We start from the raw sequence: 19,420 nt of genomic DNA on the forward strand, positions 1-19,420 counted from the left end.
CATAAATATACTGGTGTGCGTCAATATACGTGAACTATCAGAGGGGTAGCCACGTTAGTCTGGATCTGCAAAAGCGACAGGGAGTCCCGTGGCACCTTATAGACTAACAGATGTATTAGAGCATAAGCTCTTGTGGACAAAGACCCACTTCATCAGATGCGTCTGACGAAGTGGGTCTTTGCCCACGAAAGCTTAAGCTCCAATACATCTGTTAGTCTACAAGGTGCCACGGGACTCCTGGTAAAATACACATAAAGAGACCTCGGGTTGGTGCTGTATCTGGTGTAAATCTTAATGACTCAATGGGTATAAAAGGAGTAACAGCAATTTACACCAGTTGTGGGGCTTTATTCTATGACCTTGCTATTAAAGAGTTTTATGCATAGGACCCCACAGTGTAACATACATTCCCTGCCAGTGTTCTACTTCATGGCTGTTTGTTCACAAGAAACTTCATAATAACAGGCATGCCAGTGAAGTGACAGAGTTGAATTAAAAAGGAGCCAAAGTGAGTATTGTATTTTGCATGCCTTCACTTCCTTAATGGGGGGATCTCAAAGCATTGCATAAAGTTACAGTGAGTGAGTAATTTGGAAACTGGGAAAGACTGAGACTCTCTCTCTCTCTCTCTTTCTCTTGTACTCTCTTTCTCGCTCACACACACACCCCCCAACTGTGAAGGTGAACTAAGCACGCAGCATGGAACAATTTCTGACAAATGCAAATGAGGTTCTCTAAGCATGCAGATGCAAATTCCACCTCACGACACATGCCAACGTTCCTGTATTTGTTTTCACCCAGGATCAATGCCGAAGTCTGAAACAGGAAAAAAAAAAAACCTCCCTATTTCGATTCAGAATGAAAAACTGAAAACTTCCATTCACAATGTTTTCTCATGGAAAACATCAATAGAGATGAAATCGTTTATTCAGAAGAGATTTTGGTTGATGTCTTACAATGCCGGCTGACATTTGGACAGCCTCTAAGTAAATGGAGTCATTTACTCACGTTTGGAAATGAAGCCCAGATAGATTCTCGTCACTGGCAGCTGAATGGAATTTTCAGTGCTCTTGAAGTCACCTATCAGAGGGGTTATTCAGACTCATGTTAGTCTGAATCTGCATAAATAATGAGTAGTCTTGTGGAAGATTTATTGGAGCATAATGTCATTGAGGAGCCTTTGGCTATTATCTTTGAAAAGTCACGGAGATCGGGAGAGATCCCGGATGACTGGAAAAAGGCAAATGTAGTGCCCATCTTTTAAAAAGGGAAGAAGGACAATTCAGGGAACTATAGGCCGGTCAGTCTTACCTGAGTCCCTGGAAACATCACAGAAGGGAGCCGTAAGGAATCCATTTTGAAGCACTTGGAAGAGGGGAAAGTGATCAGGGATACTCAGCATGGATTCGCAAAGAGCAAGTTGTGCCTGACCAATCTGATTAGCTTCTATGCTGAGGTAACTGGCTTGGTGGACGTGGGAAAGTCAGTGGATGAGATATACCTTGACTTTAGCAAGGCTTTTGATACGGTCTCCCACAATATTCTTGCCAGCAAGTTAAGAAAGTATGGGTTGGATAAATGGACTGTGAGGTGGATAGAAAGCTGGCTAGACTGTCAGGCCCAGTGGGTAGTGATCAACAGCTCAATGTCAGGATGCTGGTTGGTTTCTAGTGGAGTGCAAGAAACGTTTCGTTCTAGGACTGGCTTTGTACAACATCTTTATTAGTGACATGGATGAGGGGATGGATTACACCCTCAGCAAGTTTGCAGATGATACTAAGCTGTGGGAGAGGTAGATACGCTGGAGGGCAGGGAGAGGGTCCAGAGTGACCTAGACAAATTGGAGGTTTGGGCCACAAGAAATCTGATGACGTTCAACAAGGACAAGTGCAGAGTCCTGCTCTTCAGACAGAAGAATCTCAAGTATTGCTACAGGCTGGGAACCGACTGGCTAAATAGTAGTTCTGCAGAAAAGGACCTGGGGATCACAGTGGATGAGAAGCTGGATATGAGTCAACAGGGCGCCCTTGTAGCCAAGAAGACTAATGGCATGTTAGGTTGCATTAAGAGGAGCATTGCCAGCAGATCCAGAGATGTCATCATTCCCCTTTATTCGGCTCTGGTGAGGCCACATCTATAGTATTGTCTCCTGTTCCAGGTCTCCCACTACAAAGAGGATGTGGATGCATTGGAGAACCTCCAGCGGAGAGTGACCAAAATGATTAGGGGGTTGGAGCATATGACCTACGAGGAGAGTGTGAGAGATTTTGGTCTATTTGGTCTGCAGAAGCGAAGTGTGAGGGGGGACTTGATAGCAGCCTTCAACTTCCTGAAGGGAGGTTCCAAAGAGGCTGGAGAGAGGCTGTTCTCAGTGGTGACAGATGCAGAACAAGGAGCAATCGTCTGAAGTTGAGATGGGAGAGGTCTAGTTTGGATATTAGGAAAAAGTATTTCACTAGGAGGGTGGTGAAGCACTGGAATGGGATACCTAGGGAAGTAGCGAAGGATCCATTCCTAGAGGTTTTTAAATCTCGGCTTGACAAAGCCCTGGCTGGGTTGATTTGGTTGGGATCGTCCTGCCTAGAGCAGGGGGCTGCACTTGATGACCTTCTGAGGTCTCTTCCAGCTCTATGGTTCTATGATAAGCTTTTGTGGGCAAAGACCCACTTTGTCAGAGGCATTAAAAAGTGATGAAAGCCGTGCACATTATGCAGAGAGGGGCTTCCGATCAATTCCGCTAAAAGATGCCATCTTAAACTTAGTGGGCACCAGGTGCAGAGCGTGGGCTGTGGTTGTCTCCTGGGAGTGGAGGAGAAGCGATCAGAGAGAACCCAGCCAGACGGCTGTATTCCAAGCCTAATCCAACACACCCCTCCAACCACATTTGCCTTTAGATTCTGAGGACAATGATGAGAGTAGGGAACAGAGGGGTGTAAAGATGAGAGAAGGAAGAAATAACACTCCCGGCACAAGAACAAGACCAAACAGAATCGTGGGTTGGTGATAAGCACGTCTGGCGCGCCTCTCTCACTCTGGGGGCACTGTGGAAATCTGGGATCAGAACGTCACGTGTGGTAATTTACGAAAACACCTGCAGAGTCAAGTTCTTGACCTGACCCATCATTGTTCAGTTAGCTGAATTCACAATAATACATTTGGAGAGCAACAGATCAATAGAAATACAGATAGACCGCAAGGTGGGGTGGACGAGATAGATAGGTAGAAAGAGGTGTGTATGTAGATATATAGGTAGATAGAAGGGTGTATGTAAGTATATAGGACGATAGAGGGGTGTATGTAGGCACATAGGTAGATAGAGGGGTGTATGTAAGTAGATAGGAAGATAGAGGGTGTACGTAGGTAAATAGATTGGTCAGGTTAGATACTAAGGTTCTCTATGCATGTTTGGGAAATGTGAATGAAGACACTTGTGACGTTTTGCTCCAATTGCAGGACACTGATGGATTTCACTTGGTGAATGGGGGTTTGAGTCGTTCATCCGTATCCTACCTTGTTTGAGCAGAGCGGTTCCAGCTCCTCGCTGCAGGCGCTAGAAGTGCTGAGGGAACTGAGGGGTTTTATTGCACTCGTTGGCTTCTGGGACCGAGTCCCTCATGGCAACGTCTCCTCATATTCCTCGGAGGAGGAACAGCCCTGCTTGGAGCTGCAGCCAAACAAGATTCCCCAGGTCAGTCAGGTTAGGGGAAGTTGTCTCATCGTGTGCATATTTTCGATTAAAATCTCCCTGGGATTGACTCCCTCTTGGAAATTCCTTTTATGTCTAGCAGGAAGGATGATCTGCCCCAGGCAACACAACACACAGAATCAGGGACAGAGAGAGGAACAACCCCCAGGGCTCATGGCTCCAGGTCCCTGAGGCTCAGACTCTGGGCCCCACTCTTGACTCAGAACCACGATGAGACCCCAGGAGCTCTGACTCCCCCCCTACCTGCTCTAACCATTACACCCCACTGCCCTGCCAGAACTGGGCACAGAAACCAGAGGTCGTCACTCCCAGACCCCCTGCCCTATCCACAGGACCCATTTCCCTCCTTCAGAGGCAGCCCTACAGCCCAGAGTAGTCAGGGGGCAGGTCCCTTTGGTTCCAGCATGTTTGCAGCAGGACCAGATGCAGGGCGAGCTCCCAGGGTTGTTAGAACAAACTCTGTGAGGGAGGACAGGAGCTGGGGGGGCTGGGTGCGCCAGGAAGTGGGGAGATGGCTGATAGGTCTCATGTCTCAGACCCACTGACCTCATTGCTCCAGCAGAACATAGGGGGCTGGGTAACAGGCGTGGGGGCTAGATGTGGGGGCTTCCTCCTTAGTCAGTGCCGTTGGCCATGCCCCAGCCTGGCACTAGGGGGCGCTGAGAGACAGGGCTGGGATGGGAGCGCTCTGTATGGCGGTCTCAGATGGGGATCTTGCATGTAATTCTGTAAGATACTCAGTGTAACCAATCTCAGGGAATGAATTGATATTGATTCCGTAATACTTTGCCTTCTTGATTTCAGAGATTATTTGCATCATAACATTGGAAACCAATATGTCAATAAATGCATCAAATTTTAGAATTTGTTTGGGGAGGGGCATGAAAGCCAGATCTTTTCTAGATGGTATAATTCTGGCACTCACGAGTCCATGGATGATCTAGATGTAATGCTAGATGTGTTGTAGGATGAAGGTTGTATTTGCAAGCGCTTTAAAAAACAGATCTGTCTACAAACTCTGAAGCCATGTATAACGTGCTGCTCTGCAGTGACTACTTGTTGAGTTGGTGGTATTCTGAAAGTTTCAAAACAGGAGAACTTTTATTTGTGCTTTTCAGGTCTCTGTTTCTCTTGTATAGTGATCTTAGACGTTCATTTAAAATACCCATCACCAACCACTCGATGTTTTAGTTCCCTTCCTATTTTCACATTTGTGGCTTTAGTTGCTTTCTGTGTTGCTTTGATGCTGATTTTTACTCTTCCATGTCTGTGCACTGTTAATCAAATTAAGAGTTGACATCCCAGAGAAACAGTATGACTTTTTCCCGCCTTTCCAGTGTAAGTAAGGACATGACTGTTTCCAGTTGACTCATAGATTTGTTTAGCATCTTAAAGCTGAGCTATATGTGGATAATACGCATTTTGATTGATTACTAGCTTGAGTTGTTAGAAAGGATGATAAAATACATGTAGTCCCAAGGTCGTGTCAATTTTCTTTTTATTTGATATTACATACACATCATAGGCATTGTTCCTTGTTAATTATCCATCCTTTTTAAAAATATTTATTTTACATACCTACAAGCTGTTTAAAAATATATTTATATCTATGTTTTTTTTGTTTGTACTGTTGGTGCACGTAAGAAAATTCGACCCACCCAAGGATGGAAAATGCTAGAGGGAACACTGATTGTTACTACAGTTGTTTTCATTTCAAAGTTGTTTTTTAAACACCCTAGGCTCCCACGTAATACTTTCTGGCGGAAATGACTGGCCAAAGTCAGCCAGAATACTGTTATTTCGTAAATGACAGTGAATGATCTTGAGACATGTTATATCAGCTCTTCAGCACAATGCATTCGTCTGTGGATTTTATAGATGGTGGCACCATCACCTTACTTTTCACCTTACTTCATCCATTTAATGACCAGGTGAATCCTGAGTATAATTTCAGTGAACAACAAACTGGATGTTATTTTAGAATGAAGGACCATGAATTCCTCATACGGTGCACCATTTTTTTAGAGCGGAAATTACAGTGAGAGACATTAGGAGTGTAGATGATCGTGCATTTCTCCCTTCTGTATAGTCTAATTTAAGGGCCTACAATTGTGAGAATGCCTAGGGTCTATGAAGACCGTAATCCAGCCCTGGGTGCAGTTTGGTGTGTGGGGTCAGGCTCTGGTGTGTGGTGGCCAGTTGGGCTCAGTGCGGTGGTATTCTCAGGCACAAACCCCATAACTCCCATTGGCCGCATATTGTAGCCAATGGGAGCTGCAAAGTCATCGCCTGGGGTAGGGACCGTGTGCAAAGTTGCCCCCTGCAGTCCCACAGGTAGATGCTGGCCACTTCAGAGATTGGTGTGGAGTGAAGGGGGGCAGGGAACATGCCTTAGCTAGGTCTCATTGCCGATGTTGGTGGCAACAACATCCAGGGGTCCCTGGGCCCTTTTTAATCCACCCAGACCTCTGGGCAGTTACTATTTGTACCCGACCCATGTCTGCAGGTCTGACAGAGGCAGCCCGGAGAAGCACAGCGTGCTGAAGAGAAAGACCCAAGTAAAGCAGAGGGAAGTTGAATAGGGCCTGTTGGCGTTTCTCAGAGAATAAACTGAGATGCTACAGGCTAGTGGGCCTGGAGAAACAACAAAGTTCCATTCTTCCGCTGCCCATCAGGTCGATATCGGAACCCCCCTCACAAATCACTCACACACCTCTCCTGTTGACATCCCACATCAGAGCTCACGGGGATAGTGAAGAAAACAACTTGACGTATCCTAACCAGAGTAATTCCCGGATGGTGGATGTATACATGGACTGCAATCTTTCTCATTGAAAGCTTTATTCTTCTTTTACATTTAGAACTTGGAAGATCTAAAATCAGGATGCTATTTGGCTAAATATTCTTTTGGGATGCAGATTCCACCCCCTCCCTAGGGAACCCCTCTCAGTGCTCCCCCACCCTTTAGGGAAATAGTGATTCCTAATCTCCAACTTAGACCTCCCCCACTGCAACTTGAGCCCATTTCTCCTTGTTCTGCCACCTGCCCCCCCTGAGAACAGCCTCTCTCCATCCTCTCTTGGACCCCCTTCCGGAAGTTGCAGGCTGCTCTCAAATCCCCCCTCACTCTTCTCTTCTGCAGCCTAAACAAACCCAAATCCCTCAGCCTCTCCTCGTAGGTCATGTGCTCCAGCCCCCGAATCATTTTGGTCACCCGCCGCTGGACCCTCTCAAATGCGTCCACGTTTCTTTTGTAGTGGGGAGCCTCAGAACTGCACGCATATCTGGAGATGTGGCCTCACCAGTGCCAAAAAAGGGTAATAATCATTTCTCTAGATCTGCTAGAAATGCTCCCCCTAATGCACCCCAAAATGACATCAGCCTTCTTGGCGACAAGGGTGCACTGTTGATGCCTATCCAGCTTCTCATCCAATGCAATCCCCAGGTACTTTTCTGAAGAATTCCTACTTAGCCAGTCGGTCCCCAGCCTGTAACAATGCTTGGGATTCTTCCATCCCGAGGGTGGACTCTTCACTTGTCCTTCTTGGACCTCACCAGATTTCTTTTGGCCCATTCCTGTAATTTGTCTGGGTCACTCTAGACCCTTTCTCTGCCCTCCTGCTTATCTACCTCTCTGCCTGGATTAGTGTTACCCGCAAACTTGCCAAGGGTGCAATCCATCCCCTCACTAAGGTCATCAATAAAGATGTTGAAGAAAACCAGCCTTTGAACCCATCCTTGGGGCTCGCCACTTCAAACCGACCATCCACCAGACATCGAGCCATTTATCACTACTCATTGGACCTGACAGTCTATCCAGCTTTCTATCCAGCTTACAGTCCATTTATCCAGTCCATACTTCCTTAACTTGCTGGCAAGAATATTGTGGGAGACCGTATCAAAAGCTTTGCTAAAGTCAAGGTAGATCACATCCACTGACTTTCCCATATCCACAGATCCAATTACCTCATCATAGAAGCTAATCAGATTGGTTAGGCATAACTTACCCTTGGTGAATCCATTTTGACTATTCCTGATCACTTTCCCCTCTTCCAAGTGCTTCAAAATGGATTCCTTGAGGATCCCCTCCATGATTTTTCCAGGGGCTGAGGTGAGGATGACCAGCTGTAGTTCACTGGATTGGCCTTCTTTCCCTTTTTAACGATGGGCACTACAATTGCCTTTATACAATCATCTGGGACCTCTCCTGGTCTTCACGAGTTTTCAAAGATAATGGCCAAAGTCTCTGCAATGACATTTGCCAACTCCCTCAGTACCCTCGGATGCACTAAATCCGGGCCCATGGATTTGTGTATGTCTAACTTTTCTAAATAGTTCTTAACCTGCTCTTTGTCTTCTCTTCTCAAGTATTTTGCTCAAGACTCCCTTCACCTCTTTGTTCCTCAGTGTGTATATTATGGGGTTCAACATAGGTGACACTATTGTGTTCAGCAGAGAAACTATTTGATCATTCTCGACGGTGGGGCTAGAATTTGGCAACACGTAGGCAAAAAGGGCCGTTCCATAGAACAAACTCACCACCATGAGGTGGGAGGAGCAGGTGGAGAAAGTTTTACGCCTCCCCTCTGCGGATGGCAGCTTCAGGATGGTGGAAATAATGTAGACGTAGGACAGGATTATCATCAAGAAAGGGCCCATGATAAAAAGTACTGTGATAAAGTACCCTAGAATATCAATCTTTGATGTGTCGGCGCAGACCATCTTCATCACCGGTGGGATGTCGCAGAAGAAGTGGTGGATGCGGTGGGAGCCACAGAAGGGCAGGCTGAAGATCCACGTGGTCTGAGCTACCTCCAGGGAGATCCCGATGCCCCATGAAGCCCCCGCGAGCTGTGCACACGCCCGGCCACTCATGATGGTCGTGTAGTGCAAGGGGTGACAAATGGCTGCATAGCGGTCGTAGGCCATGGCCGCAAGGAGGCAGCATTCGGTGAGGCCCATGATGGTGTTGACGTACATCTCAGCTGCACAGCCTGCAATGGAGATGGTCTTTTCCTCCACCAGGAGGTGAACTAGCAGTTGGGGGACCACACCAGAGGTGAAGCAGATTTCCAGGAAGGACAGGTTCACCAGGAAGAAATACATGGGGGTGTGGAGGGATGAGCTGAGCATTACCAGGGTGATAACGAGCAGGTTCCCCATCAGGGTGATGAGGTAGGTGACCAGCAGCAGCAGGAACAGAAGGATTTGCAGCTCACCAAGGTACGAAAACCCCACCAGGATGAATCCACTGGAGATGGTCTCATTCTCGCCAGGGTCACTCTCAGAATAGGTCATCTGTGGGGTGACAAAGACTACATCAGAGGAAAATCAAACATGTAGACTCTGGGGGTATGTCTAGACTACATGGCTCCATCGACGGAGCCATGTAGATGAGTTTACTAGACATAGCAAAATGAAGCGGCGATTTAAATCATCACCACTTCATTTACATCAAAATGGCCACCGCGCTGTGCCGACTATCAGCTGATCCGGCACAGCGGGCAGTCTGGACGCTCTGCGGTTGACAAGGGAAGCCTTTATCGACCGCTCCGGTACGCTTCATTTTGCTATGTCTAGTAAACTTCTCTACATAGCTCCATCAAGGGAGCCATGTAGTCTAGACATACCCTAGAATCCCAGGATTGGCAGAGACCTCAGGAGTCATCGAGTCCAGCCCCCTGCCCAAAGCAGGACCAACCCCAACTCAATCAACCCAACCAGGGATTGGTCAAGCCTGGACTTAAAAACCTCTGGGGATGAAGATTCAACCACCTCACTAGGTAACCCATCCCAGTGCTTCCTCACCCTCCTACGGAAATAGTTTTCCTTATCTCCAACCTAGACCTACCCCACTGAAACTTGAGACCATTGCTCCTCATTCTGCCATCTGCCACCACTGAGAACAGCCTCTCTACAGCCTCTTTGGAACCCCCTTCAGGGAGTTGAAGGATGCTACCAAATCCCCCCTCACTCTTCTCTTCTGCAGACTAAACAAACCAAAATCCCTCAGCCTCTCCTCGTAGGTCATGTGCTCCAGACCCCTCATCATTTTGGTTGCCCTCTGCTGAACCCTCTCCAATGCATCCACATCCGTTCTATCCTGGAGGGTCCTGGAACTGGACACAATACTCCACGTGTTGGCTCCCCAGTGCCGAATAAAGAGGAATAATGACTTCCCAGATCTGCTCACAATGCTCCTCTTCATGCACCCCAATATTCCATTATCCCTCTTGGCTATAAGGGTGCCTTGTTGACTTATATCCAGCTTCTCATCCACTGTCATCCTCAGGGCCTTTTTTGCTAAACTGTTGCTCAGCAGTCAGCCTCCCACTGTGACGATGGCACCAAACTTCGCTTAATGTAAGCCAACTCCAGCTATGTATTTTACGTGGCTGGAGGCCTATACCTTAAGCCAAGCTGCAGGGTCTCATGTAGACCTGGCCTTATTCTCTCTGGGTATGTCTACACTACCCTCCTAGTTCGAACTAGGAGGGTAATGTATGCATACCGCACTTGCTAATGAAGCCCGGGATTTGAATTTCCCGGGCTTCATTAGCATAAGCGGGGAGCCGCCATTTTTAAATCCCCGCTGCTTCGAACCCCGTGTAGCGCGGCTACACGGGGCTCGAACTAGGTAGTTCGGACTAGGGTGCCTATTCCGAACTACCGTTACTCCTCGTTTCACGAGGAGTAACGGTAGTTCGGAATAGGACCCTAGTCCGAACTACCTAGTTCGAGCCCCGTGTAGCCGCGCTACACGGGGTTCGAAGCAGCGGGGATTTAAAAATGGCGGCTCCCCGCTTATGCTAATGAAGCCCGGGAAATTCAAATCCCGGGCTTCATTAGCAAGTGCGGTATGCATACATTACCCCGCTAGTTCGAACTAGCGGGGTAGTGTAGACATACCCCCCACTTTAAAGTTCAAAAAGGCATCTCTTCCTTCCTTACGGAATGTTACCCTAAAACCACATTCGCCAAACAGGATTTCGCAAATGAGGTCACGTTATCATCTCAGTCTGATGCCAAAATGTGGTTGAAATCATTTGAAGAATGAGGAGCAGGTTGAAAGTTGTAAACAATGGGGGATTTGGGCCTTTTGAGTTCTATAAATGGTTATTCTTCCCTCAGTATTACAGAACAATTTACATCATTCCTGCTTCTATCATCGCAACTTCGTAAATACATTGGTGTGTGTCAATAGACGTAAAGAGACCTAGGGTTGTAGCTGTAGCTGATGCGACAAGGAGTCCTGTGGCATCTTATAGACTAACCGAAGTGTTGGAGCATAAGCTTTCGTGGGCAAAGACCCACTTCGTCAGATGCATGACCAAGTGAGTCTTTGCATCTGACGAAGTGGGTCTTTGCCCACGAAAGCTTATGCTCCAACACTTCGGTTAGTCTATAAGGTGCCACAGGACTCCTCGCTGCTTTTCCAGATTCAGACTAACACGGCTACCCCTCGGATGCTGTAGCTGATGTAAATCTTCGTGACTGTATAGGGTGTGTCTAGACTACAAGGTTTTGTTGTCAAAAGCGGAGTTTTGTTAACCAAACTATTCCTTCATCTACACTGCCGCCTGCATCCACACTGTGCTTTTCCAAAACAGAGCATCTACTCTCTCTGTCGAAAAAGTGACTTGTTTTGTCGACAGAACTGGCTGTAGTCTAGACGTTCTTTGTCGACAGAGGCTTTGTCAACAGACAAAAGCCTGTAGTCTAGACGTACCCTATAGATACACAAGGGGCAATAGCAACTTACACCAGTTGTGGGGTTTTCTCCTATGACCTTGCTATTAAAGAGTTTTATAAAAAGGAAGATCCTACAGTGTAACAGACATTCCCTTCTGTAGAAGCTGTAGAAACCATTTTCATATTTAGCTAGAAGCCATCCTGTATATCAGAAACCATTTCAGCTTTTCTCTCAAGCACGTAGACCAGAGTGGACTTTCTGTCACCCCGTGAGAAGAGGCCTACAGGATGGGCTATTGGGATGTGTTAATTGGGCTGGTTGGGACAGGAGATGTACCCCCTCGTACCTGTCCGCCATCTTGTTGATAAGGCTTTGTTTTTCCAAATTTAATTAAGGATTTCTGTAATTGGATGCCCTGACGTCAGACTGTTTGGCTAAGGGTATAAAGATACTAGGATTGATTGTATTAGCAGCTTTACTGGGCCCGGCTTTGCTGGGACCACGTTTGGCTCATGCTGTGCTTTATTAATTAATAAAGCTGTTTGTTAGCTGCCTAAACAGAGAGGAGCATTTTTTTTTTTGCTTCGACAATTCCAATGTTTTATTTCATGGTTATTTGTTCACAAGGAACTTCATAATAACGGGCATGCCAGTGAGGTGAAGGAGTTGAATTTAAAATGAGCCATAATGAATATTGTATTTTGTATGACTTCACTTCCTTAACAGGGGAAATCTCAAAACAATGCATCAAATTATAATGACCTAGTAATTGGGAAACTGGGAAAGACTGAGACACTCTCTCTCTCTCTCTCTCTCTCTTTCTCTCTCTCTCATACACACCCCAACTGCGGTAGTGCACTAAGCACACTGCATGGAGCAATTTCAAGCAAATGCAAATGAGGTTCTCCAAATATGCAGGTGCAATTTCCATCTTATGACACATGCCGATGCTCCCATATTTGCTTTCACCCAGGATCCATACCAAAGTTTGGAATAGCAAAAAATGCCCCATTTCGATTCGGAATGGAAAACTGAAAACTTCCATCCACATCAACATTTTTTCATGGAAAACACCAGTAGAGATGAAATCGTTTGTTCAGAAGAGATTTTGGTTGATGTCTTACAATGCCGGCTGACATTTGGAGCGGGTTTGAGTAAATGGAGTCACTTACCTTTAGATATGAAGTCCTTATAGATTCTTGTCACTGGAAGATGAATGGAAGTTTCAATGTTCTGGAAGTCATCAGTTAGTCTGTATCTGCATAAAAAACAAGAAGTCCTGTGGCACCTTATATTTATTGGACCGTAAACTTTTGTGGGCAAAGACCCACTGCATCAGATGCATGAAAAAATGGGTCTTTGCCCATGAAAGCTTATGCTCCAATACATCTGTTAGTCTATAAGTTGCCTCAGGACTTCTCGTTGTTTTTGAAGTTATCTAGACACTCCACTGAGTATAGGGGAACATGAAAGACATGAAAGACATGTACGTTACGCAGAGAGGGGATTCCGCTCAATTCCGCTAAAAGATGCCATCTTAAACTGAGTGGGCACCAGGTGCAGAGCGTGGGCTGTGGTTGTCTCCTGGGAGTGGAGGACAAGCGATCAGAGAGAGCCCAGCCAGACGGCTGTATTCCAAGCCTAATCCAACACACCCCTCCAACCACATTTGCCTTTAGATTCTGAGGACAATGATGAGCGTAGGGAACAGAGGGGCGTAAAGATGAGAGAAGCAAGAAATAACACTCCCGGCACAAGAACAAGACCAAACAGAATTGTGGTTTGGTGATAAGCACGTCTGGCGCGCATCTCTCACTCTGGGGGCACTGTGGAAATCTGGGATCAGAACGATACCCGTGGTAATTGAGGTAAACACCTGCAAAGTCAGGTTCTTGACCTGACCCATCATCGTTCAGTTAGTTGAATTCACAATGATACATTCAGAGGCCGAGAGATCAATAGAAATACTACTAGATAGACCGCAAGGTGGGGTGGAGTAGATAGATAGAAGGGCTGTACGTGGGTAAATAGATTGGTCAGATTAGATACAAAGGGGCTGTGTCTACACTGGCAAATTATTCCGGAAAATCAGCCGCTTTTCCGGAAAAACTTGCCAGCTCTCTACACTGGCCGCCAGGTTCTCTATCCATGTCTGGAAAATTTGAATGAAGAAACTTGTGATATTTTGATCTAGTTGCATCATACTGATGGATTTCATGTGGTGAATGGCTGAGGGCTTGAGTCATTCGTTCATAGCCTACCCTGTTTGAGCAGAGCGGTTCCATCTTCTCGCTGCAGGCGTTGGACGTGCTGAAGAGAACAAAGGGGTTTTTATTGCACTCATTGTCTCCTGGGACCGAGTCCCTCATGGCAACGTCTCCTTATACTCCTCGGAGGAGGAACAGCCCTGCCTGGAGCTGCAGCCAAACAAGATTCCCCAGGTCAGTCACACCATAACAAGTTGTCTCATCCTCGTGTGCATTGTTTAGTTAAAAATCACCCTGGGATTGACTAGCTCTTGAAAGTTCTTTTTATGCCTAGCAGGAGGGATGGGCTGCCCCAGGCAACACAACACACAGAATTGGGGGCAGAGGCAGGAACAACCCCCAGGGCTCCTGGCTCCCTCCCGATCAGACTCTGGGCCCCATTCTTGTACCAGAGCCATGAGACCCAGGAGCTCTGAGTTCCACCCCACCCACTCTAACCATTACACCCCACTGCCCTGCCAGAACTGGGAACGGACCCTAGGAGCCCTCACTCTCAGACCCCCTGCCCTGCCCACAGAGCCCATGTCCCTCCTCAAGGGCCAACCCCACAGCGCAGAGCAGGCAGGGGGATGGGTCCCCTTGGATCCAGTCTATTTTCAGTGGGACCAGAGTCAGGACGACCTCCCAGGGATGTTAGAACAAACTCTGTGTGGGAGCAGAGGGGATGGAGGGCCGGGTGCTGGAGGGAGTGGGGGGATGATGTAATTGGGAGGTCTCATGTCTCAGACCCACTAACCTCATTGCTCCAGCAGGGCTGTACAGGGCTGGGTTCCAGGTGTGGGAGTTCAGTGTGGGGGCTTCCTCCTTAGGCAGTGCTGCTGGCCATGCCCCAGGCTGGCACTAGGGGGCGCTGAGGGGCTGGGCCGGGAGGGCTCCGTGGGACTGTCTCAGGCAGGTGGATCCCAATGCCCCAGCCTGGCACTAGGGGGCGCTGAGGGGCTGGGCCGGGAGGGCTCTGTGGGATGGTGTCAGGCGGGTGGATCCCAATGCCCCAGCCTGGCACTAGGGGGCGCTGAGGGGCTGGGCCGGGAGGGCTCTGTGGGATGGTGTCAGGCGGGTGGATCCCAATGCCCCAGCCTGGCACTAGGGGGCGCTGAGGGGCTGGGCCGGGAGGGCTCTGTGGGACCGTCTCAGGCAGGTGGATCCCAATGCCCCAGGCTGTCACTAGGGGGCGCTGAGGGGCTGGGCCGGGAGGGCTCTGTAGGACGGTCTCAGGCAGGTGGATCTAACATGGTAGGTTCCTGTCCAAGGTCCGGCCCAGCATGATCAGCACGTGCTACTGTTCACACTCCAAGGTGCTCACAGCATGCGCCGTTCTTGTGCGTAGCTGCTGGGGCCAGCAGGGTCCCGGGGCACCGGAAAGCCAAGGCAGGGGAGGTGGCGTTTTTTCCTGCTCCAGCTTCTGTCTCTGCCACCCGTAAGAAGAGACGCGCCTCCCCCACCTTGCGCGTCTTTTCTCCTTTGATGGGTCCAGGCCTGTGGGTCTCTTGCGTTTGTGCTCTCAGCCCCCTTTGTCCTTTACTTACCCTACTCTTGTACTGGGAGATTCACTGGGCGTTGGTCAGAGCCTTCTGGGCAGGGGGCTGCGGAAGGGGGGTGCAGGGGTCAGGGCAGGGGGGAATCAGAACGGGGGCTCGGAGGAGGGGAGGTGTAGAGGGCTCAGGGCAAGGGGGTGCAGGAGTCAGGGCAGGGAGTAAGAGGTGTAGGGGGCTCAGGGTGGGGGTGCGAGTTATGGGGGCTCAGGACAGGGGATGCTATCTGGAGATGGTGTGGCAGCGAGGATGGTGCTGCTCCAGGCTCCTCCTGGGGGGCAAGGTGAGGATGGGTTGCCCTCCCAGGCCATAAGAACAGAAGAACGACCAGACTGGGTCTGACCAAAGGTGCCCAGAGCCCTGCCTGCCCACAGCAGCCAATACCAGGTGCCCAGAGGGAGGGAACTCAACAGGTAATCCTCGCGTGATCCCTCCCCTGTCGCCCAGGCAGGGGTGGAAGGGCCAGAGCTGGGTTTTCCACCAGCCACCCCCTCCCCAGTTGAGTTGGGGGTGGGGGTGGGGCGGGGCCGCCCCCTGGCCTCCAGCTTTTCATGGGGATGGGTGGGGCTTACCTGGGCTATGGGCCTGCAATATTCAGAACCCCAGCCCCCGCTGGCTACTCTCTTCCTGCTGTGGCCTCCTCTGGTGGCTCGGCAGTGTCGCTGTCAGCTGAACGTGCTGTCCCTGGCAGTCCCTCTGCAGTGTTGCTGTCCCTCCTATCAGCCCCCTCCCTTTCCACGTGCTGGAAAACAGTCCCATTCGAGGTGCATCCCATTGCCATGGCAACTACATCCCACCCTTGCTGTAAGTGAGGAGAAGAGGCAGCTGCCTAATTTGGACTTTCCCAATTGGGAGGGCTTAGCTCTTTGCATTTTGGATAGGGGTGGGCAATAAAACCGCTCAGCTCACCGGGGTGAGCCCCGGGTAGGCCACTGCCGCTCTATTTACCCGACCCCCTGCAGGTCCGGGCAGTCGCATCTCCCACTGGCTGGGAACGGCAGTCAAAGGCCCATGGGAGCTGCAGTCCCCCGTCCCTGCAGAGGCGCAGGGGACCACGGCAGTGGAGGGGCCTGCGAGGGGCTGGAAGACCCTGTTTGTCCACCCTGCATTCGGAGGAGTTCTTCAACAGACGGACTCACCCACGGAGGGATGGACGGACTTACGGACACACGGACAGATGCTCAAACTTTCTAAAAGTGTGGCTGGGTCAGTCCCACTCCTGGTCCCAGACCCCTGTTCAGCCCACGCTCTGGCGGTCTAAGTCCTGCGGCAGGGGGCCTGCTTGCCCTGGCCATGGTTCGGGCTTCTGTCCCTTGGCTAAAAACGCCCTCGGGGACGGGAGCCCAAAGACTCCCTGTCGGAGCCCCCCGCCTGCCCCGTCTCTGGCAACGCTGACGTCTCCTTACTAGCTCTAGCTCCTCTCCACCTCCCTCCAAGCGCCTCTTCCACTCTCCCCTGTCCCCCGGCAGGGACGGCTTTCGAAGGCCCCTGGCAGCCTGAAGACAGACCAGCTGGCCCGTAACTGGTTCATAGCAGCCCTGTCTCAGCTGCTCTCACTCCGCCCGTGATAACTCTGGGGCAGCTGATGAGTAGAGGGGTCTCTGCTTTTGGGAGTTGCCTCTCTCCCCTTCTAACCCGGCCCTCTAGCCTGAGCCTGTCACGAGAGACAGAGAGAGACAGAGAGAGAGAGAGAGAGAACCGTTATTATTGTATGACTAGATACTTCCTGCATGGGCTACTGGTTTCTCTCTCCACACACACACACACACACACACACACACACACACACACACTGGTTTCTCTCTCCACACACACACACACACACACACACACACTGGTTTCTCTCTCCACACACACACACACACACACACACACACACACACTGGTTTCTCTCTCTCCACACACACACACACACACACACACACACACACTGGTTTCTCTCTCCACACACACACACACACGCACACACACACACACTGGTTTCTCTCTCTGCATACACACACACACACTGGTTTCTCTCTCTACACACACACACACACACTGGTTTCTCTCTCCACACACACACACACACACACACTGGTTTCTCTCGCTACACACACACACACACACACTGGTTTCTCTCTCTCTACACACACACACACACACTGGTTTCTCTCTCTACACACACACACACATACTGGTTTCTCTCTAGCGTACACACACACACACACTGGTTTCTCTCTCTACACACACACACACACACACATACTGGTTTCTCTCTAGCGTACACACACACACACTGGTTTCTCTCTCTCTACACACACACACACACACACACACACACACACACACTGGTTTCTCTCTAACGCGCACACACACACACACACACTGGTTTCTCTCTGCACACACACACACACACACACACACTGGTTTCTCTCTGCACACACACACACACACTGGTTTCTCTCTAACGCACACACACACACACACTGGTTTCTCTCTAACACGCACACACACACACACACACACACTGGTTTCTCTCTAACGCACACACACACACACACACACACACTGGTTTCTCTCTGCACACACACACACACACACACACACACACACACACACACACACACACACACACACAGTCCTGTATTTGGTTTCTCTCTACACACACGCACACACACACACACTGGTTTCTCTCTCTACACACACACACACACACACACACACACACACACACTGGTTTCTCTCTACACACACGCACACACAGAGTTTCTATTTGGCACAGGCTGGCTCAGCTGTTCCCAGAGGGGAATGACTTTCTCCGTTCTGCATTCCAGAGCTGTCTCCGCGTCAGTGCTCGGCTCCGGGGACTGCCCCGTCCATTTCTCACTGGGGTTGGGTTCGATGGGCGGCCCAGGCGCTCGGTGGGCCTGGGAGATGGAACTGAAGACAACGTGAGGCAGAGGACGTCAGAGGAGACGGCCTAGAGGTCACTTTTGTCATTAAAATGTCTGACTGACGCTATTGAACACCCCGCTGAGGTGTGACTGTCTGCGGGGGAACAAGCGCAGGCCTGGCAGCAGTGAATGTGAAAGACAAACAGACGCAATCTCTGGATGCCCCAGAACCGGAGACGGGAGTGTCCCCTTTTTCCATAGTCACAAAATACACTAAACTCAGCAGGGACATGCTGTTCAGTGGGAGCTTGCAGGCCACTGCCTCATCCTCGCTCTGCAGGGAATGGCTCTGCCGGAGCCCAGGAGGGGCCGGTTCTGCCCCTGCAGGGAACAGTTTGTGTCCTTCTCCCCCGGCCAACGATCGAATCTTCGGTCTGACTCCCAGCAGCCCTGGAGACTTCATCTCTCCTGGAGCCCCGAGCCCTCCGCCTCTTCGCAAACCGAGCCCAGGTGAGCTGTGCGGGACAGAATTTGGCCGAGGGCCAGGCCCGGCCCAGGCCTGGTTCCTGCCTGGCCCCCCCCACACAGGGCACAGACCTGAGCAAAACAAAGAACTTCTCCCCTGGCTGTAACAAAGAGTCGCACTGTCGATGTAATTAGTCCCCTTGGCTTTAATTAATGTTCCAAGCGGTTCTCAGGCCAGGGATGCCTTTGGCAACGGGGGATACACGGCTCTGTGCAAACAAGACAGTCGAAGGACCTGAAAAAGTGTGAGACCATCGCCAGCCCCTTCCCCACCCCACCACTGCTGCCCCCTAGTGCCCATTATACAGTATAGCTGCCCCTCCCCCACCACTGCTGCCCCCTAGTGCCCATTATACAGTATAGCCGCCCCTTCCCCGCCCTCCCTCTGCTGCCCCCTAGTGCCCATTATACAGTATAGCCGCCCCTTCCCCTCCCACCCTCTGCTGCCCCCTAGTGCCCATTATACAGTATAGCCGCCCCTTCCCCTCCCACCCTCTGCTGCCCCCTAGTGGCCATTATACAGTATAGCCACCCCTTCCCCACCCACCCTCTGCTGCCCCCTAGTGCCCATTATACAGTATAGCCACCCCTTCCCCGCCCACCCTCTGCCACCCCTAGTGCCCATTATACAGTATAGCCGCCCCTCCCCCACTCCACCCTCTGCCACCCCTAGTGCCCATTATACAGTATAGCCGCCCCTTCCCCACCCACACCCTCTGCTGCCCCCTAGTGCCCATTATACAGTATAGCCACCCCTTCCCCACCCACTCTCTGCTGCCCCCTAGTGCCCATTATACAGTATAGCCGCCCCTCCCCCACTC

At 50.1% G+C, this 19,420-nt stretch overlaps 1 protein-coding gene across 1 annotated transcript; it reads right to left on the bottom strand.

Annotated features, from left to right (window-relative positions):
- Positions 1-8,044: 8,044 nt before the first annotated feature.
- Positions 8,045-9,004, bottom strand: LOC102448521 (olfactory receptor 10A4-like). Its single transcript, XM_006112305.2, has one exon. It carries the CDS (start codon positions 9,002-9,004, stop codon positions 8,045-8,047), a length of 960 nt encoding a protein of 319 aa, XP_006112367.2.
- Between the last annotated feature and the right edge of the window lie 10,416 nt (positions 9,005-19,420).

Source organism: Pelodiscus sinensis, chromosome 30, assembly GCF_049634645.1.
Source record: "Pelodiscus sinensis isolate JC-2024 chromosome 30, ASM4963464v1, whole genome shotgun sequence".
Lineage (NCBI taxonomy): Eukaryota > Metazoa > Chordata > Testudines > Trionychidae > Pelodiscus > Pelodiscus sinensis.

What these genes read in the sequence shown, in the direction of transcription:
- LOC102448521 (XM_006112305.2), bottom strand. Translation starts at nt 9,004, where the DNA reads ATGACCTATTCTGAGAGTGACCCTGGCGAGAATGAGACCATCTCCAGT.